Genomic DNA, 19,355 nt, shown 5'->3' on the forward strand with positions numbered 1-19,355 from the left:
CCATTCTTAGTAGTTTAATAACAATATATGAAAATAAGATAAAACGTGAGATAAGACTATGAAACTACATTATTTTTTAATAGTATTTTCTTCAGTTAATCAGAGATTTACAATAAGTGGTCAAAGCTTGGATAAATTCAATTGGTAATAATAATATATCGAATAAGTTGCAAAAATATTATTAATACTATATACAATGATTCAATCTGCAAGTCACATCAAAGAACTGACTTTAAATTTTTCATCTTCAGATCGACTCATGTCTGTTTTTAGTGTTACCATTTAAAACATTGTAAAATGTTAAAGAAAGAAAAGACCAAGGTGCAAATAACTATATTTATTAAAATACAAGTCCTAAAAATGGGTTGATTTCGATACGAAACTATTTTAGTTGAACACAATATTATTTTGGTTTGATATACTCAGTTTATATGTTTTTTTTTATATTATCCATGTTATATTTACAAAAGATGTAATTTTTTACTATATTATATGATGTTATTATGCAATTTAATTACATATTTTTCAAAAAAAAAGTGATACATGCTTGTAAAAGATATCAAAATAAAATAAAACATTTTTAAATGTAATGCAATGAGGAAATAGATAATTTAATTTTAAAATATATTTAAATTAGATCTAAAAAGAACAAAAAATAAAGAATGTACTTGATTTATTAGCATTTTTATATACATAAAATTATAAAACTTGCATACATAGTTCGTTTCTTACATTTTATTTTCATATAAATTGTTAAAATAAAAAAACTGTATGAGTGGTGGAAGTCAAAGCCGCAAAAAAATCATGGCGACAATCAATCAATCAGCCGCGAAAGCATGGCGACAAAAATTGTTTGTTCCCCTAAGTGGGGATTGAACCCAATACAGAGACCTAAAACTGATATATTAAAAATATATAAAAAAAATAGTGTGATCACTAAATTAAATACTACACTGATTAAAAATGCTTCACGGAATATGTTTATTAAAAATGCATACTTTTTAATGAAGATTTTTACATTGAATGTCTGCTGCTGTTACTAGTGAAATAGAAGTTGTCCAAAGTTGAGATGGAAAGGTAAGGTACGTCAAATTCCACTTTGATAATATATATTTTTTAGACTTTTTTTACTTAAGAAACTTATAGCATGTTAATAACACTCATTGATAATTAAAATCATGATATCACACATTAAACACTATTATAAAAAATATCTCGATTTAGAAAGAATATTAAACTAGATAATTAATAAAATGTACTTAACTGGTTTTATCGAAGTTCAATTAAATGTTTAACTAAAAAAAAGTTACAATTGTACAGTTATATCTATCTAAATTGTAATTTACTTAGTTACGTTAATTACACCTTGTATAACTTGTATTAGACATTATTAATAATTAAATCATTATTAAACATAAAATATAAGTTAATTACAACTTATGTAAAGAAAATCGGTGATTTTCTTGGGATGGCGCTAGTTTATTAGAATTATCAAATAAAAAGCAGTAATAGAAGAAAAGAAATTATAGGGGTTTGGTTATATTAGGGGTTATAAAAAGTCGAAAATGATTGTGTGTTGTACTGGACTACTGGGGTTATGGGGGTCGTCAATTAGGGCTGAGAGCGCGTAAAAGACGACTACTAGAATGAGCACCGAATAGTACGTTCAGTAATGCCACACCATATCCTGTTGCACGTTCGCCCTGAAAATTGCATAAATAATATTAATATATCGCGTATTTAGGGTCTTTGAAGTAACGGAAAGCGGAGAAAATAATCACTAATTATTATTATTTTAAATTTGCTTGTAAACTACTTATAAGTTCAAAATCTAAGACTACACTGTTGAACCAGATCAGGGAAACATTTGTATTCTGAATTAATCCACAACTATATAGCATATAATTAACAGATAGAGACGTCCATATATATAAATGTATTATATATATAATAAAATTGCATAAAATTCAATTAAAAGGATGTTTGAATAATTTAAACTTTCCATAGTCAACAATTAAAAGGTTCAAATTTTAATATGACTCAAATTATAGGAATAATGTACAAATTTTATAGAAAATGTAACAAAGAAAGTATAAATGTCTCCTATAATAATCTCACAGTGATGAATATTTCTAAAATAATAAAATATTGAATATCATATAAATATTTAGGATTTGAAGTCATAATCATCCTATTCATAATAGGCAAAAGAGGTATTTGTTAAAATTATTTTTAAAAAGATAAAAAACTAACAGTACTCGATGTTTGTGCGTTCAATATAACGTTTATATTTAAAATATTTTTGTTTCCCCGATCTGGTTATTATTTTTATTTTGGGTGCAATTTCTATAAGTGGGAGCAAAGTAAAAAAATAGTGTTCTAACAAAGAATAGATTCTGTTTGACTATCTCGATAACGCGGGCGGTCCATAAAAAATATATATAAACTCAAAATTAATTAAAAGAAAATAAAAGAAAATAAAATAAAAAAAAATTTAAGACAAAAATTAATGATGTGACGCAAATATTCAATTATGGACGTTATGGACCCTCCGAATACAAGGAATGTGTCAAATTCAGCATTTCTAAGGTGAGACAATATCGTGTGGGAAAGTAGACAAAGGAAATAATTTTAGTGTTATTACACTTAGGAAAAAAAAAGTGGAAGTTTTTATAGAAAACGTATAATAATTTTGAACAGAGAGTATTTCAAAATTTTTTTGACAACTTCACACTGTATCCTGAATATGGCAGGGTAGGCATCTAGCCACCTAAATTTAAGACATTTCCGTTCCCCACTTTCCGCCGAATTCTGGACACATTGAGTGTCAACGCCGCGGTTTGCCTCGTTACCAGAATGAGGATATGAAAATATTAAATATTTCATTTCGAATGGGAATCGAACCCACAACCTGTCGCGTTTACAGTGCACGCGCGCGCTGTCGCGCCTGTCGCGTGTACACGCTTGTGCTCTTGCGACTGGCCTTACAGTTCAAAATTGTGATACGTTTTCTACAAAAGTATTTTAGGTCAGGAATGTGTAACGGGATTCTCTTCAAGACATAATTTGGATGGGATTAAGGACGGAATTTGGACCGAAGAAAAACGATAAAAAGTAGGGAAAAAGTGAAAGAAAATAAAATAAAAAAAAAGATAGGAAATATGAAAAGGTAGAATGCATTCGACGTAATTGTGTTGGAAATGGAAAAAAAACAGATGGAAAATGAGGTAAATTAGTAGGAACGTGAGGAACTGCTGGATGAAAACGAGGCAAAATGGACGGAGTGCAAGGTAAATTTGTAAAGAAAGTAAGAGAAATCGACAAGAAACTGAGGAACTGTTAAAAAAAGCTTGTGGTAGGAGTTAGAAATGTGAAGGTTTACAAGGAAAGTGGATAAAAATGGTGAATAAAACTGGAAAGGATATATAATTGTCCACAAGGACAAGAAGCATTTGCAATGGGACACTAAATATGTCCAGGTTGTATGGTATATGGGGGCGAGTACTGACGCAGTGCGCGGGCGCGGCCATGTCGACGTGCAGCCAGGCGCCGCCCCACTCGAAGCCGAGGTGCGCCAGCACGAACAGTCCTGCGCACGACGACTGCGCGTTGTTGCGGTCCTGCAACCGACACACCGTCAACCCACGGCCTCTAGACACTAGGACACCAGTGGTCACTAGGAAATAGCCATCGGTTCCTAACGACTCACCAGCAACTATTAATTAGTCACTAATCATCCTTCACTGTGTACTAATATTAGACACTGGTCACTAGGCTAGAATCACTGGACACTAGTCATTAGATTCTTAACTCGTTGATGTTACTACATATTCGCAAAGCCCCTTCTCCGTCATAAGCGTAAGCACAGGTCCAGTTTGAATCTATTATAATAGTTTATTTATTTAAAATAAATCAACCAAATTAAAAAATAAAAGAACATATTGAAATTTTGTATAAAAAGTATCTAAAAAGAAATCTATCAATTTTATGTTCTTGACGTTCAAAGTAACAATTTAAAATATTCATATATATATATATATATAAAAAAAATTTAAGTTATATACTTATACATTCCATATTTTAATGAATATTACTCATTATTAAAATCACATACAATCTAAATCAACTCACGCGTAAAATTATTATATGCAGTATTACCAATTAGATGCCTTTCATATTTTTTAAACGAAATTTCAATATGTAATTACATATGTAATTGAACATATAAGTAAAAAAATAAAAAAAATATCGATATAACACACAAGTTTAAACTAAATATGGACTAATTAATCGATACCGAACTAAAAAAATATATTATATATTGAATAAATTAAAATATTGAATAATTTATACGAGTTATTTATCCATGTTGTTAAAATCGAAAATTTATTTGAATAGTATTTTGCAATTTCGATGTTTCTCGATTTTGCATATAGAATCGAATTTATCAAGATGAAATTAATGTTGTTGTAATAATAATACTATTGTTGTACATTGCTTTAGAATACATTTGTTTTTTAAAAAGCTCCCAGTCAACTAAAAATCAAATATTGGCGAAAAAAGAATCAGAGGACAGTTCGCTGTTTGCAATGGAATTTTTAAGAGAATTTCTTTGGCAATTAATAAAAAAAATAAACAAAAGAGTAGGAGAGTATTTCAGTTGAAAACTTCAAAAAGCATTCAGTTGTTAAGTTAGAATAAATAAATATTTACCAGCTCAAGTTTTAGGTTCATTTAGGTAAAAAGTCTAAATCAGGACATGTCTAGCTAATATGTAAAACGCCTCATAGTTTTGGGTTTAAATCCTATACATTACATATTGCTTGTTTACATAAAAATAACTAAATCAATAAGTTAAGTAATCCATGGGGAGCGGAAGTGTCTTGAAACTAGATTCAAGGTTCCCTCTGCCTACCCTGCTATGTGCGGGAAACAACGTGAAGCTAAAATATAATAATAAAAGTCAGTCAGTCTACCTTAGCTTCACGCTGTATTGCTCATAAAGCAAAGTAAGCCGACGGAACTAGTGTTAAAACACTCCGCTCTCCATGCATCGCGCCTTCATTTTTTTTTCTAATGTTAAACTAGATAATGAGGATGAGTAAAAGCATGTTAGGTTATGGAATGTTAAAGCTCATGAATTATTAATGTCACATTTTTTCGTAAATTTTGATAAAGCACTTAAAACTAGTAATATTTTTAAAAATTATTAATATACATCTTTATTTACAGAATTATAGGTATTACATTAACTAATTCAATTAAAACAGAAGGATATGTTTCATTTCTATTCTTTCATTCATTCAAACGCATTACACTATTCTCCATGTAATCTTCACAGAGACAAAAGTAACATGAGAACGAAGGTTACGAAGGCAGGCTTTTAATCACATCTCAATACCGCAACACTATTCTCCTTAAATCAATAAAATTACTCAACTCTAATAGTACTTTATAAATAAGAAAGAGAAAGGAAATATTTTTAGATTTTTAATATTTATAAAGGATTCTTTATTCGGCTACATTCAACTATATATCAAATTTTATCCTTAGATTTCTGTTTCGCGCCTACCAATAAAAATAAAAAAGAAATAAAAAAACAGATATATAATATAAATTCCATACCGCAACACTATTCTTCATATCGGCAACAACGCTGCTAAACTCCGGGAAGTGCAGCTCAGGGGCAAAGGGCAGCGGGTGCGCGAGGTCACCGGTTCGACGTCCAGCTGTGATACATTGGTTTTCCAGTTTACGGTTGTTTGAGACAATGGCGGCATGGTATTTGCCTGTTGCTATTCCCTAGAACAAATATGAAAAAATATATAAAAAAATAATTAACACTAAAGACTGCGGCACGGCTGCGCTCGCTTAAACGAAGTTTAATGTTATAGCCAAAGGATTTTTTAAATTAGGTTACGTTGAGTAGTTATGGCATTGAAGCGTAACAAACAAACATTTACATTTATAATTTTACTACAATAATAAAAAATCAATAATAAAGAAACACATTAACCTGTGCCCCAGTTAAAGTAGCGACATCGACAATGAGATTAGCTTTCAGATCTCTCTGCGCGTATACGACGCCGTCGCTAAGCACCAAACGACCTGATAAACAAAATCAATTAAACTATTAAATAATATTAACTTACTAATAATTGTCTTGTTATTTGTTGGGATAACAAGACAATCAGTAATGTCACTGAGCCACGAAGGGCTGAGGACAAAGTATATTTAATTTATTTTGAATTTTTCATAGTAAGAAACAAAAATTTCATGTATTTTACAGGTAGTAAGATTTGAACCTACAACTCTTCATAATCTAAATAATAATTGTATTTATTTTTCACTCACCCTCTGCGTCAGTATTGTTGATTTCGACAGTGCGTCCAGAATACAGCTGATGTATATCATCAGGCCTGGAAATATAAAGAAAAAAATATAGATTGTATTTATATCTCTTTGGTAAGACTAATTATTTTATTAAATTATAACACTAGGTTACCTAGTAGCATTAGGCCCAACACTGTTCTCAGCCAAACAGAGCACGGCATGCACATTAATGGTAGGCTTGGATTTGACGAAGGCAAGGAAGGCACCAAGCACTGCTGCAGCACCACCGCAGTCACCCTTCATGCCTACCATTGATGACTGTAATAATAAAATTTGATGTTAGGACCACGGATGATGGTGGGAGATGGGGTATCTGCTTGTATTTATTTAACATTGGTTAAGGTGGCCAGTTGTGGCGCAGAGGCATAGTTTAAAATCGACTAGTTGTGGGTTCAATCCTCACTAGAGGAAATGAAATATTTATTTACATTTATATCTTCATTTCTACTCTCTGGTGTCGAGGCAAAGCGCGGCGTCGTGTTCCCCCACTCAACGTCTCCAGGACTCGGCGGAAAGTAGGGAACGGAGTGTCTTTATACTAGGTTGCCTCTGAATACCCTGCTGTGTGCGGGATACAGTGTAAATCTGGTTAAAGTGGCGCGAGCATACTCTAGCTTTAATGCTGAGTCCACCAGTGTCGTACACGATGCCCTTGCCGACCCACGCCACGCTGGTATCAGCACCGGGCGCGCGGTGCGACAGGCATACGAGCGCGGGGGGCCGCGCTGCCGCCGCCCCCACGCCGTAGATGCCGCCCATGCCACGCTCCTTCAGCTCGGGCCCGCGGATGATGGTGGGCGCTGGGATGTCCAGCTCTTTTGCTACTTTGCAGGCTTCCTGTGGTTCAAACGTAATATGGTTATTTTAAGGTTTTGTACCCAAAGGGTAAACACCACTGTCTGTCTGTCTAACCAGGGTGTAACTCATGGACCATGATAGATTAGATAATTGTTATTTTCACATTTTTTTCCAGATAACATTTCTTTAATATCTCTATAGTCCAACCATCTACCCTTTCTAGCCTTTGAGCTGATTGATGGTTATAAATGCCGTGACATTTGTTGCACATGGTACACACCCAATGGCATATCCATATGATGTGGAGTATTAGAAAAGATCCTATTTTATGATAATATAAGGTTAGATTTTAGTATCTTATATATTTTTTTCAACCGAATACTAACCTCAATAAAGGCATCAACATCCATCACATTGGCCGGCATGTCAGTAATTTTTGCTGCTAGTCGGGTGGCATCAGCTATGTCCTGGATGGTGGTTAACTCCTCACTGGAGAGGGTCTTGTCTAGAAGATCGGCGTTTTGCGCTGATTCATCTTCGTCGTCAGAATCACTCTCTGTTTTAGAAAATGTATGCGAATTTTAATTAACAAGAACACATAAAAAATTAATGTGCAGGCTTTTAACTAGGATTTTCGTTTAAAACTTATTAAAATAGATTTTATTTTTTTAATAAGTATTCAAATTCTGCTCAAATATTTATAATACATAATAAATTAAGTGTCACAAAATATTATCTCAGAATTTTAAAAAAATGACAAGAGATAATTATATCAATAAGTTGTTATACAATAATAATGTATAACCAGTATTTGAGTGTAAACGCAAAATTGCCAATCAGCACACAAAGTCTTGAACATTTGGCTGAAAGTAGGAAACAGAATGTCTTAATACTAGACTCTGCTCTGCCATGCGCGGGATACAGACAATAGCTAAATAAAATTTTCTATTATTTCACATGCAGAATCTCACCATCATTAGCAATACAAATTTCCACAATCAAATTCTTCTTTCCGCTTGATGTGGGTGGTGGGACTGGAGCATTGGGCAGCAATCCGGAACGAGCACTGTATAGAGGTACGGCACGAGCTATGGCCACTGCACTGGCTAGGACATCACGTTTGCGGCAGACCAGCTGGTGGCATAAATGATATTATTATAATTTTATAATGGAATATTTTGAATTGGAATCAGTCAGTGATGGTTGATAATTAGCCTTTCCACTCGGTCCATTTCAGTCAGTGTTGATCATAGTTTTCAAGTATTTTCAAATATGGCTGTCATAGAGAACTGCTATGAAGTTAAAGGCATATTCATTGACCCACAATGCCCACTAGTAACTCCAAATTAAGGTTAATTAAGGTTTTTTAAACATGTGAAATTTTTGAAATATTGTGCACCTTTATGGTATCAAATTTAAGGATATACTCACATCAAAACATTTGCATTGAATTTGGATAGAACTGTGATTTTTGCTTGACCTTAAAGTCAGTCAGGCATCATCAGCACTTGCAGTGTTGGCATTGAATGTGTTAAATTTCTACTTTGGAAAAATAATAAGCAAAAAACTACCACTCTAAATACAAGAAATGTATGAAAGAAGAAGAAGTGAAACAGCAGAATCTTAACATTTGGTAAATATCTTTATATTAATTCCCCCCAGTGAGATTCAAATCTACAACCATTGCCATTACTTTACTAACTTACCACCACAAACTCTTCCTCCACAGATTTCACAGCATTCCTAACAAGCTTTGACAAAGCATGGCATCTAGATGGTGCTGCATGCCGTGACCGACGTAGTGGCAAGACTCCTAATGCAGCTGCCCTTGGCCATATGTCACATAGCTCACCTGGTGAAGCCACACTAATGCCTCTGAGCCAAGCCTGGTTGTAAATAATATTATGATAAGCTAAAGTGATACATACCAATACTTAATACTAAAAAACATTGTTACTAGGGTAGGGATGTTAAATGTTACCCTGTATATAAAAATTAATTAGCATTAGCCGGGTAGGCAGACAGAAAAGTTGCCTCTATACTTCTTAAACAAACTTAAGACATTGCATGTAAGTAGCAGAACTAAAGTCCTAGCGTGGACTGATTTAAAGATTATTTTTATAAATAATCAATTTGATGATGATTGCACAGATATAATTTATAGATCATTGTACTCTCTACAACACATCATAAATAAAGGTGATGTAACAAATAATACACACATAAACATGTGAATATATATAGTCCTTAACATAATAAATAACATTTATTTTTAAGTTATTTTTAAAAAGAATTTACAATACTAACCTCTTCAGAGACTTTAGGTTCAAGTTTGCATCTCACATCCTGCCAGGATAAAGCAGTGAGGTGGGCTGCCTGTCCCACAAACAACACTGGCTTTTGTTCAGGGTCTGACGCACTCAGACCCCATTTGAATTTGATGTTTACTGGCGAATTGGACATTGTTCGGGCTAAAATAATAATTAAAATATAAAAAAATCCTTTAGAACCGATAACAGAAATTTATTAGAGATGGTTCTAGTATTATACATTTGAAACAGAAAACTTAGAAACTTATAAATGGTTCAGTAAAGACTTAACCTAAATAACAAAGCCATATACAATATTATCAAACGATTATAATAATAAGCCAATTACAAAAATAACTTTATGTAGGTCATTCACCTGCAAAGCGCAACAAGGGGCGGTGAAACGCAGTTGCATGATTTGTGAATATCCTAACTATTAACATTTTATCTTATATAACACTAAATCATGTCAACACACAAAACAAACATGATCATAATAATTTTTATAAACCGCTAAGATTTAAAAACTCACCATATGATGTCCAATCCCGAAGTAAAATGAATGCACTTAAATGTTCACCTTACATATAACATTGATTGTGTACATAGATTTTTATTTAAATAAATTATGCGCAATATTTGTTTAATCTAAAGAAATTCTTGAAACAAGTTTACTATTCATTTAATTATCTTGCCAAATCATTGTATTGTATCGTTCCGTTTATAATTTATAGACTTCGTTCAGGAAAATAAATACTGTAAGTGTACTGTATATAAAAATTAAATTTATGTTACAAGAAATGATTAGAAATTGAATTAATAGTAAATAAACTTGTGATACTCAACTATATTTCAACTTTTATATTTTAAATTTAAAATAATACTTATAAAGAAAAATATATGTATGTTATCTAATATATTTTGAATTTTTTATTTCTGAACGTATCAATATGGCTTGTGATAACAAACAACGCGGTAATTTTAAAAATTTCCGCTTCATTGGTAATTGTTATAGAGATGACCGTTTGTGAAACTGAGCTTACAAACATATACAAAAGGTAATTAATCATCATTACTTTAAAATAGTGTCATCGCATATTACCAATTATAAAGTAGCTCTTAAGGAGTTGGATAAATGCGAAAGATAAGTTAATATTTTTATTTCTTCGCTCTAGTGTTGAGCTGTGAGTAGATTGATTTGGATTTGATTTTTTTATTAAATCAAATGATAATAAGACTGAATGGAAACTAAAAGGAGTAATAGACAGAAAAGCTTGTGAGAACGGGGTAAGAGAGACTGAATTTGATGCTCTGGCTTAAGATGTTTATAAAGTTATCGTTTATGAGTGTAGTTGAAAGTTGTCGCCCAATACCCGAAGTGTCGAGTAGCAAGTGTCGAGCATATGTGTTTACGCTGGGCATCTCTATAGACTTTGCTACGAGATATCGATTCTGTAATTTTAAATATTTGGGAAGGCAAGAATAAAAATAAACTTGATAGTAAAATTGTTAGTAATTTATTTTAATATAATTTTAATTACATTGAAAACTGGAATCGTGATTAAAATACAAACATTATTAGATAATGTTAAAAATAAATCAAATATTTATATAAATAATAACAATGCACCACAAAATATTTACAACACAATACTTAAAAGTTTTAAGTACTCCATTAATAATAAAAAAAATAGGAATTAAGGCAATTATACACTTACGAAATAATGTCACAGATTATACATTTTAATTATATATTAATTACCACAAAGACAAATTTTAAATAACAAACCCAAGCGAAATAGCAACCATTTTTAAATTACGTAGTATATTACATAGACTCTTTTTTATCTGTTCATATATATTTATTCATTTTAGTTTTGGTTTCATATATATTAATATCCTACTTGGTTTAGAACTCCAGGTGGTTGTGACTTTATACACATTGATATAACTTACAAAATAAACATTTTTTACTATTTATATTAGGTGGATTTTAAAATTAATTGTTATTTATTACACGTGTGAATGTCCGAAACAATCAAAGTAGCACATTAATATTATATATTTTGTAGTAATCTTTATATAAATATAGTAAATAATCTGTTTCTTAATCTGTCATAATGTCAAACCATAGATAATATCTAGAGACTATAAAAAAATTGACGTAAGACATTAATATTTTTGCCCTAACCATTTATTTCTTATACATATAGTAATATAATATTCAACAATATTTTACTCAGCGAACTAGCTCTTCTACACATCCACTTATTTTATAATAGACAATCAACTTTTTTATTTTTATATAATACTTAAAATAAAAAAAAAAATACATTCAAAATATGAAAACTGTATTGGAGTGGAATGCTAATGTATATGAGAATTATGTGAAAATTTCATTAAAGTTGCTTAAGACGGTCTTTTTTAAATATCTAAAAAAATATGTAGATTATAAAGTTTATTATTAAAATTACAGTACTAATTTAGTACTTATTAATTATGAAACTGGCATTTTCAAAATTGAATCAGTATCTGTAAACAATATTGGATTCGATTCTATGTTATCTACGAGTATATATCGTAAATATAACGTTTGGATTCGACTGTTATGTGAACTGATAAATGTTCTGTTCTTTGATGGGGACATTCCAAATGTGCCAGTTGAGCATTAATCACTTCGCTAATAATACATTCTATGAAAAACAGACGAAGGAGGTTGTACGGTACAGAAGAGATGATAATATTACTCAATAGGACATAGGCATGTCGAAAAGAGATCGAGTTAAAATAGTAAGCTAGTAATGTATCTATTAATATACACAAACCAACTTAATAATTCATTTTAAATTGCCCAAAGCTAAACTAACATAATAAAACCCGAAGCAAATTTCGACAGTGTCACGTACTAATTTAGTATCATTAAGTTATTTTAAAACTGTAAAATCAGACGCAATAGGCCCCCAGCGTAAGACTGAAATATTGCTAGCCTATAATTCAAATGTTAATTATAATTAAGAATATTGTATACTCCAAGAGACATTGCTCAATTAGGCATAACATTTTTAATAATATATAACAGTATTGTTTAGTAATTATTTCTTAGAGCAATTGTCTCTTGATTTTTTTAGTATTTTATAACATCGCATAACAACATTAACGAAACTAGCTTATTGTCATTATATTGAATGTGACATTTATATTATATAATTGATATTGAAGACTGAATAATAATAAATAAATGATATAAAAACAGCCAATTCACCCGTAAAATGAAGAAATTGAAAAAGGTGTGTCATACAAAAATTTATTTCATAAAAAAATATTTAATATTTACTTGCTATCATCACAACTATTGGCAAAGTTTTTCACATTGAAAAATTATATTTATTTAATTAAACATTTTTGTACAACACTATTGAAATATATGTTAAAATTAAAACCACACTAAACCAATTTTTAGTTTCCTATTTTGCCCAAATTGAAAATCCCCTATTAACCAAAAATGGGAAGGCTGTATATCATAACACCTTACTCAAAATATATGTCAAACGTCTAAACAATTTTTTTTTTGTATCTGTTCTTAACATATAATAATAGTTGTACTTTAAAACTGGCTAGAATACACATTACATAAGCGTCCACATATTTATTTCACAAACTAATATCAAATCACGGCCTATTTACATAAATTCCTATATACTAGACTAATTACAACATCAATATATATAGAGGAATAAGAAAGAAATGGCAGAGCATGAAATATGACGGGAAAACGCATTTTTTTTTCAAATTATATATAATTATATATTATTTCAAACGAAAATAAATAATCACACAATATCAACGATGGTTGAGTGTAGGTGTCGCAATAATTTCAAACTGAAACAGAGGGAACGGAGATTCCAAATGCGGGATACAGCGTAAAATTAAATTAATAAAAATATATTCTTTGCCGTCATATTTCCTTCTCCACCACATTATAATATAAGCGTTAAATAGTTCACAAATTTAAAGTTAGTGCTACCACTCAAAGCTCATCAAATAATTTTGTGCAATAGCATAAAAGTGCCAATAACACTCGAATAACAATTGACAATATTATTATATATTTCATAAATCAATATAACGCCATTTAGGCAAAGTTAGTTGGTAGTTTCTAACTGCATACTATGGTTGAAAGTTCGATTCTGATTCAGGGAAACGATAACGTTTATTTATTATCACTTCCTTGGTAGGAGACAAATTTAGCGTAAAAGTTACACAAGGTGAATAGTCAACGGAGTGTCTTAACTTATGTATTGGTTAAAACATATATAATATTCCAACTTGATGAACATCTATCTGCCTTAATATTATTGTTGTCATATAAATTATAGTGGCAATAGATCTTTTCTTATTTAATAGACACAGTATTGCTAGTTCACAAATTAGTTACATAAAAGTGAATATTTTAAAGGTACATTTATTCTGGCAACTCTAACTTCATAATATAATCAAAAATTAATTACAAAAAATAATATTTTTAAAAACATTACATTTGTAAATATTTAACTTAATACATATGTATATTTAAGAAAAGTATTGTTTATTGAATATAATATCAATATATTTTACAATCGCAATTATAGGAATCGGAAACTACATTAAAAGAATAAGCGAGAATAAACTGTACAAATGTATACTAGAAACTCATTTTAGTTTATATATATTGGAAACATTTTTCACAGCCATTTTACTCTGATATAAACAAAACAAAAAGTTTATAAAGTGCAATTTATATGTTTTTAAAAGGTTATAATTATAATCATTATTTCCTAATAATTTTTAATGACTTCAAGAGTCAAAGATTATCAATTCAATTTCTTAAAACATCGTTTTTATTTAAAAATATAATACGTTAAATAAAATTGATAAATCGATATAATTTAAACTGATATTAAAATTATTTTATTTCAATACTTAGTTACATTTATACCCGTGTTGTCTTTTTTTGTAAATAAATTTAATACAACAATCGTACATCAATCAACATATTTTTTTAAAGGTTTTTATGTACAAATAAACAAAATATTGACATAAAATAGAACTAAATAGTAGTTAAAAAAAAAAATTATGCACATTAAAAAAAAGAACTTATGTCGTTTTCATTTTCAAATAATATAAGTAATGTATTTGAACTTACAATTTTTAATTATCTGTAAAGCCATACTTACTGGACATATAAAGTTCAATTCAAATAACGGCATTTTTAGTTCATTTAACATCTATTCATAATAATGTTATAATAATAATAATGTTATAATAAAAACTTTTTAATTCTACAGAGGCACATATATATACATCTTGCAACATCAAAAATCATAGATGACTTTTTTAAATTAAATAACAGTAAGTACAGAATAAAACAATTTCTACAATTCATAAAAAAATAACTTCATAAGCGATATAATTGTATCATACATAGATTTAGAGTGAAAAAGACGCTTGCATTTTAAGTAGAAAAAAAATCTAATTGGTTTTGTTTGTAGTTATTAAATACGATAACACCCAATAATCGTCAAAAGTATACTGTTTAATATACAAGAATATAATTCACTTCCATATATATAAAAATAATACTTATTATACATCTTTTACTCTAAATCCGCAATTATAAAAAAAAATCCCAAAAAATCTAAACAAAACAAAAAAAACCCAACAATCCTAAATAAAATAATATAACATGTAATAGCCATAATATTACGTAGTATAGTGTAGTATTGTAGTAGTATAACAGTAGGTATAAGCTAGTAAAGCTATAGTTTGCCAAGCGAAGCACAACCTAGCAGAGCACCTCACACTGCACCGTGACACGCTGGGAACAATAAGAAAACATATATTTGTAAATTTACATCGAAATTCAAATGAGAAACATTATTAAGTATAAATATTTATGAATTACTTGACCGGTGTCAAATTCAACCGCTTGCAATCTCTACGTACAAGTAATTATTTCTAATTGATGTTGATAAATAAAATTATTATAAAGAACATACTTGAAAATTCCCAGAACTTCACCATATTATTTATGAAAATTGAAAGGTAGTTGAAGAACGGAGTGTCGCAGCACTAGGTTTCCTCTGCCGGCTATATGCCAGATATAGCCTAAACCAAAAAAATAAAACAAAGTAAAACACAACTCACGTGGGCGTCGAGTCACCAAAGTCTTGGAGCAGACAGATCGGGGAAGCCCGCTTCACGCGCCTTCCAGTACGCGCCGGTGAATGTCCACGTTTCCTCTCCGCTTTCCATTGTTTTACTGGAATTCATTTTAAATTAAAAGTCAGGTTCAATTCAAATTTTGCCGTGTGATCCCGGCCTAGAATAGGATCACCCTGGTACTGATGGTGTCGTAAGAGGCGACTAAAGTACGTGTGGTAGAGTCACGTCGCCAGTAATGGCAACACGCATGGGCAGACTCGACCGGATCATTACCACCCCCGGCATTTAAAACCGGCGTTAAGTAGTGGCTTTATGCCACTGCGTTTCGCATTAGGTAATGCCGGGCTCCGGAGCCCAACCCCCACCCCCCCCTGGAATATGAAAGCGGCACATAAAGAGAATCTACCCCAGGAGGGTACCAGCACCTGCGGTGCTGGAGAATCCCTCCCTGAGTCCTCAAGCTCAGGCTGCCCTTCGAATTCTGGGGAGGGCACAGTACCGCGCACAAGACCAAATTACAAACAAGGCAAACGAGACGTACGCCCCACGGCAACCCCTACCACACTAAACGTGGACTTTTCTAATATCAGGGGTCTTCACTCCAACCTGAATGCCGTCCACCACCATCTTGAGACGGCACGGCCGGCCTTGTTATTTCTGACGGAGACTCAAATTGTCCGACCGAGCGACACAGCCTACCTCCAATACCCCGGCTATAAAATAGAACACAACTTTATGCCTCATGCCGGGGTCGCTGTGTTCGTAAGGGAGGACCTGAGTTTCCGTCGTCTTGCTAATCTTGAAGGTCGGGACCTGTCGACTATCTGGCTCCGTGTTGACTCGGACGATCGAACCCGAGTCTACGCATGCCTTTACAGGTCCCACAGTGGCAATGCGGAAACGGATCGGCTCATGGAACACATGCAATCGGCCATCGACGATATGCTCTCACAGATCCCCTCTGCTGAGGTCGTGATACTTGGTGATTTTAACGCGCACAATGCCAGTTGGCTTGGATCACGCACCACCGACCACGCTGGGAGGGCCGTTTTTGACCTTGCTACGGCGAATGGATTGTCCCAATTGGTTGAGTCGCCTACGCGACTCCCGGACGTGGACAACCACAATGCCTCCTTATTGGACCTTCTGCTGACTTCGCACCCGGAACAGTACCAGGTTGTCGTCGATGCTCCTTTGGGGTCTTCTGACCACTGCCTGGTACGGAGTGTCGTGCCCATTAGGCGCGGCAGTCGCAGAACACCCGCAACTCGTCGCGTCTGGCACTACAAGTCAGTAGATTGGGATGGGATGCGTACATTTTACTCATCCTATCCCTGGGGGCCGGTTTGCTTCTCTTCTGATGATCCTAGTACCTGTGCCGCTGCTGTTGCCGATGTGGTTCTGCAGGGCATGGAACTTTATATTCCTAGCAATGTAGTGCCCATCGGTGGCAAGTCACAGCCTTGGTTTGATACGTCTTGCAAACTTGCTGCCCTTAGCAAACGCGAGGCATATCAAATCTGGGCCGAGGCACTGGTTACTAAGGATCCGAAGGTGAAAGCCTCAAAAAGAGAGTATAACCGGGCCTCTAGGTCCTTTAAGCGGCAAATTGCCAAAGCAAGGTCCGAGCATATCGCCAAAATCGGCGAGAAGCTTGAGAGCTACCCGTCCGGAACTCACCAGTTTTGGGCGCTCTCAAAGGCGGCACTCGGCAACTTCAGCCAGCCTTCGCTTCCGCCTTTACGCAAGGGGAATGACATCTTGGTCCATACGGCGAAAGAGAAAGCCGATCTCCTGGGCGCTCTCTTTGCCTCGAACTCGACTTTGGATGACCAAGGATCAACGCCACCGACTATACCGCGGTGCCAGAGCTCAATGCCTGAGGTTAAGTTTAGCCAAAAAGCTGTAAGGCGAGCTCTGTCCTCTTTGGACATCCATAAATCGAGCGGGCCAGATGGCATCTCCCCCTTAGTACTTCGCTCTTGTGCTCCTGAGCTGACACCGGTGCTAACGCGTTTGTTTCGGCACTCTTACTCAGTCGGCGTAGTCCCAGATTCATGGAAGAGCGCTCTTATCCACCCGATCCCGAAGAAGGGCGATGGTTCCGATCCATCTAACTACAGGCCTATTGCCATCACCTCCCTACTCTCAAAAGTCATGGAGAGCATCATCAATAGCCAGCTCTTGGTTTATCTAGAGGATCACCGATTGATTAATGACCGTCAATATGGCTTCCGCCATGGTCGCTCAACCGGTGATCTTCTGGTTTACCTTACCCACCGTTGGGCTGCGGCTATTGAAAGCAAGGGAGAGGGCCTGGCAGTTAGTTTGGACATGGCGAAGGCCTTTGATCGAGTGTGGCATGGGGCGCTCCTTGCTAAACTTCCATCCTATGGGCTTCCCGAGAACTTATGCAGGTGGATCGCCAGCTTTCTCACTGGGCGCAGCATCAAGGTCGCTGTCGACGGTTTTTGCTCCAAACATATGCCCGTGAATGCTGGCGTTCCCCAAGGCTGCGTGCTGTCCCCCACGCTGTTTCTTCTGCATATCAATGACATGCTGGAGGATTCTAGCATTCATTGCTATGCAGATGACAGCACTGTGGACGCTGTTTACTCCGGCCGCGCAAGTCTTTCTCGGGAAAACGCTGAACAGTGCCGAAATAAACTTGTGTCTTCTGTTGAGGCATCCCTCGAGAATGTCTCTTCATGGGGTGAAAAGAACCTGGTCCAATTTAACCCCCTGAAGACTCTCGCTCTATTGAGCGAGACGGTACTTCACGCCAAAACACCGATTGGCTCTATATAGGGCCCAGGTTCGGCCACACATGGAGTACTGTTCTCATCTCTGGGCTGGTGCACCCCAGTATCAGCTTGACCCATTTGATCGCATACAACGTAGAGCTGTCCGAATCATTAAGGACCCAGTAAGCTGTGAAAGGCTTGACACTTTGGCTCTGCGTAGAGACGTCTCCTCGCTGTGCGTTCTCTATCGCATTTATCATGGTGAGTGTTCTGAAGAACTATTTGACCTGTTACCTGCCGCCGAATTTTCAAACCGCACAGCACGTCACAAACTTAAATATCATCCACACCATCTGGATGCGTGGCACTCCACTACTGTGCGGTTTCGTAGGAATTTCCTTCCACGCGCCACCGAACTGTGGAATAGCCTACCCGCGGCAGTGTTTCCAGGTCGGTACGATATGGGTACCTTCAAAAAGCGCGTCTATCTCCACCTCAAAGGCCGGCAACGCATCTGTAGCTCCTCTGGTGCTGCACGGGGTCGTGGGCGGCGGTGATCATCATCAGGTGACCCGAACGCTCGTTTGCCTTGTCCTTTTTCCATAAAAAAAAAAAAAAAAAAAAAAAAAGGTTCACGCTGTATTCCGCGTATAGCAGGGTAGGTAGGGGGAATTTTTCTTTTTAATCGACTTCCGTAAGGAGTAGGTTTCGTTTCGTAGGTCGATTGTTTTTATTAGGTTTGTTACCTCAGAACCTTTAACTGGGTGAACCGATTTAGTTAATTCTTTTTTTATTTAATTTGGTCTATTTCTGACAATGTTATGCATGAGAAAATTACATAAGTGTTAAATTTACAATAAGTACGTGAGCGACAAATGGACGAATAACTTAATATCATTCCAACCGATTT

The 19,355-nt window shown here is 34.2% G+C and overlaps 2 protein-coding genes across 11 annotated transcripts in view; both read right to left on the reverse strand.

The window, feature by feature from the left end:
• Nucleotides 1-322: 322 nt before the first annotated feature.
• Nucleotides 323-10,256, reverse strand: grsm (probable aminopeptidase NPEPL1 granny smith protein). 4 transcript variants are annotated; one of them, XM_085195277.1, is made up of 12 exons: nt 10,033-10,256; nt 9,499-9,662; nt 8,898-9,077; nt 8,163-8,325; nt 7,578-7,747; nt 7,003-7,230; nt 6,506-6,651; nt 6,355-6,419; nt 6,017-6,108; nt 5,626-5,802; nt 3,510-3,620; nt 323-1,703 (listed from the first exon to the last, which is right to left on the reverse strand). In XM_085195277.1, exons 2-12 carry the CDS (start codon nt 9,652-9,654, stop codon nt 1,608-1,610), a joined length of 1,584 nt encoding a protein of 527 aa, XP_085051403.1. In that variant the 5' UTR covers nt 9,655-9,662; nt 10,033-10,256; the 3' UTR covers nt 323-1,607. The 4 variants fall into 4 exon arrangements, with proteins under 4 accessions (XP_085051403.1, XP_085051402.1, XP_085051405.1 ...); XM_085195276.1 differs by lacking the exon at nt 10,033-10,256 and adding an exon at nt 9,877-10,018; XM_085195279.1 differs by lacking the exon at nt 3,510-3,620.
• A 4,797-nt stretch (nt 10,257-15,053) lies between these two features.
• Nucleotides 15,054-19,355, reverse strand: part of LOC146533616 (oxysterol-binding protein-related protein 3-like) — a 32,849-nt gene continuing 28,547 nt past the window's right edge. For all 7 annotated transcript variants that reach the window (XM_085194770.1, XM_085194764.1, XM_085194768.1 and 4 more), the window contains 2 exons: nt 15,684-15,798; nt 15,054-15,354 (listed from right to left, as the gene is read on the reverse strand). In XM_085194770.1, coding sequence (XP_085050896.1) covers nt 15,696-15,798 — 103 coding nt within the window. In that variant the 3' untranslated portion in view covers nt 15,054-15,354; nt 15,684-15,695. The remainder of the gene's footprint in view (nt 15,355-15,683; nt 15,799-19,355) is intronic.

This window comes from Heliconius melpomene, chromosome 12, assembly GCF_056956725.1.
Source record: "Heliconius melpomene rosina isolate 202511_hmr_F chromosome 12, ASM5695672v1, whole genome shotgun sequence".
Classification (NCBI taxonomy): domain Eukaryota; kingdom Metazoa; phylum Arthropoda; class Insecta; order Lepidoptera; family Nymphalidae; genus Heliconius; species Heliconius melpomene.

Excerpts from the sequence above, each read along its gene's own strand:
- grsm (XM_085195276.1), bottom strand. The coding sequence starts at position 9,943 with ATGTTAATAGTTAGGATATTCACAAATCATGCAACTGCGTTTCACCGC. Across the intron at positions 6,109-6,354 it reads CAACAATACTGACGCAGAGG|GTCGTTTGGTGCTTAGCGAC; the intron begins GTGAGTGAAAAA and ends TTTGTTTATCAG. Across the intron at positions 3,621-5,625 it reads ATATGAAGAATAGTGTTGCG|GACCGCAACAACGCGCAGTC; the intron begins GTATGGAATTTA and ends TGTCGGTTGCAG.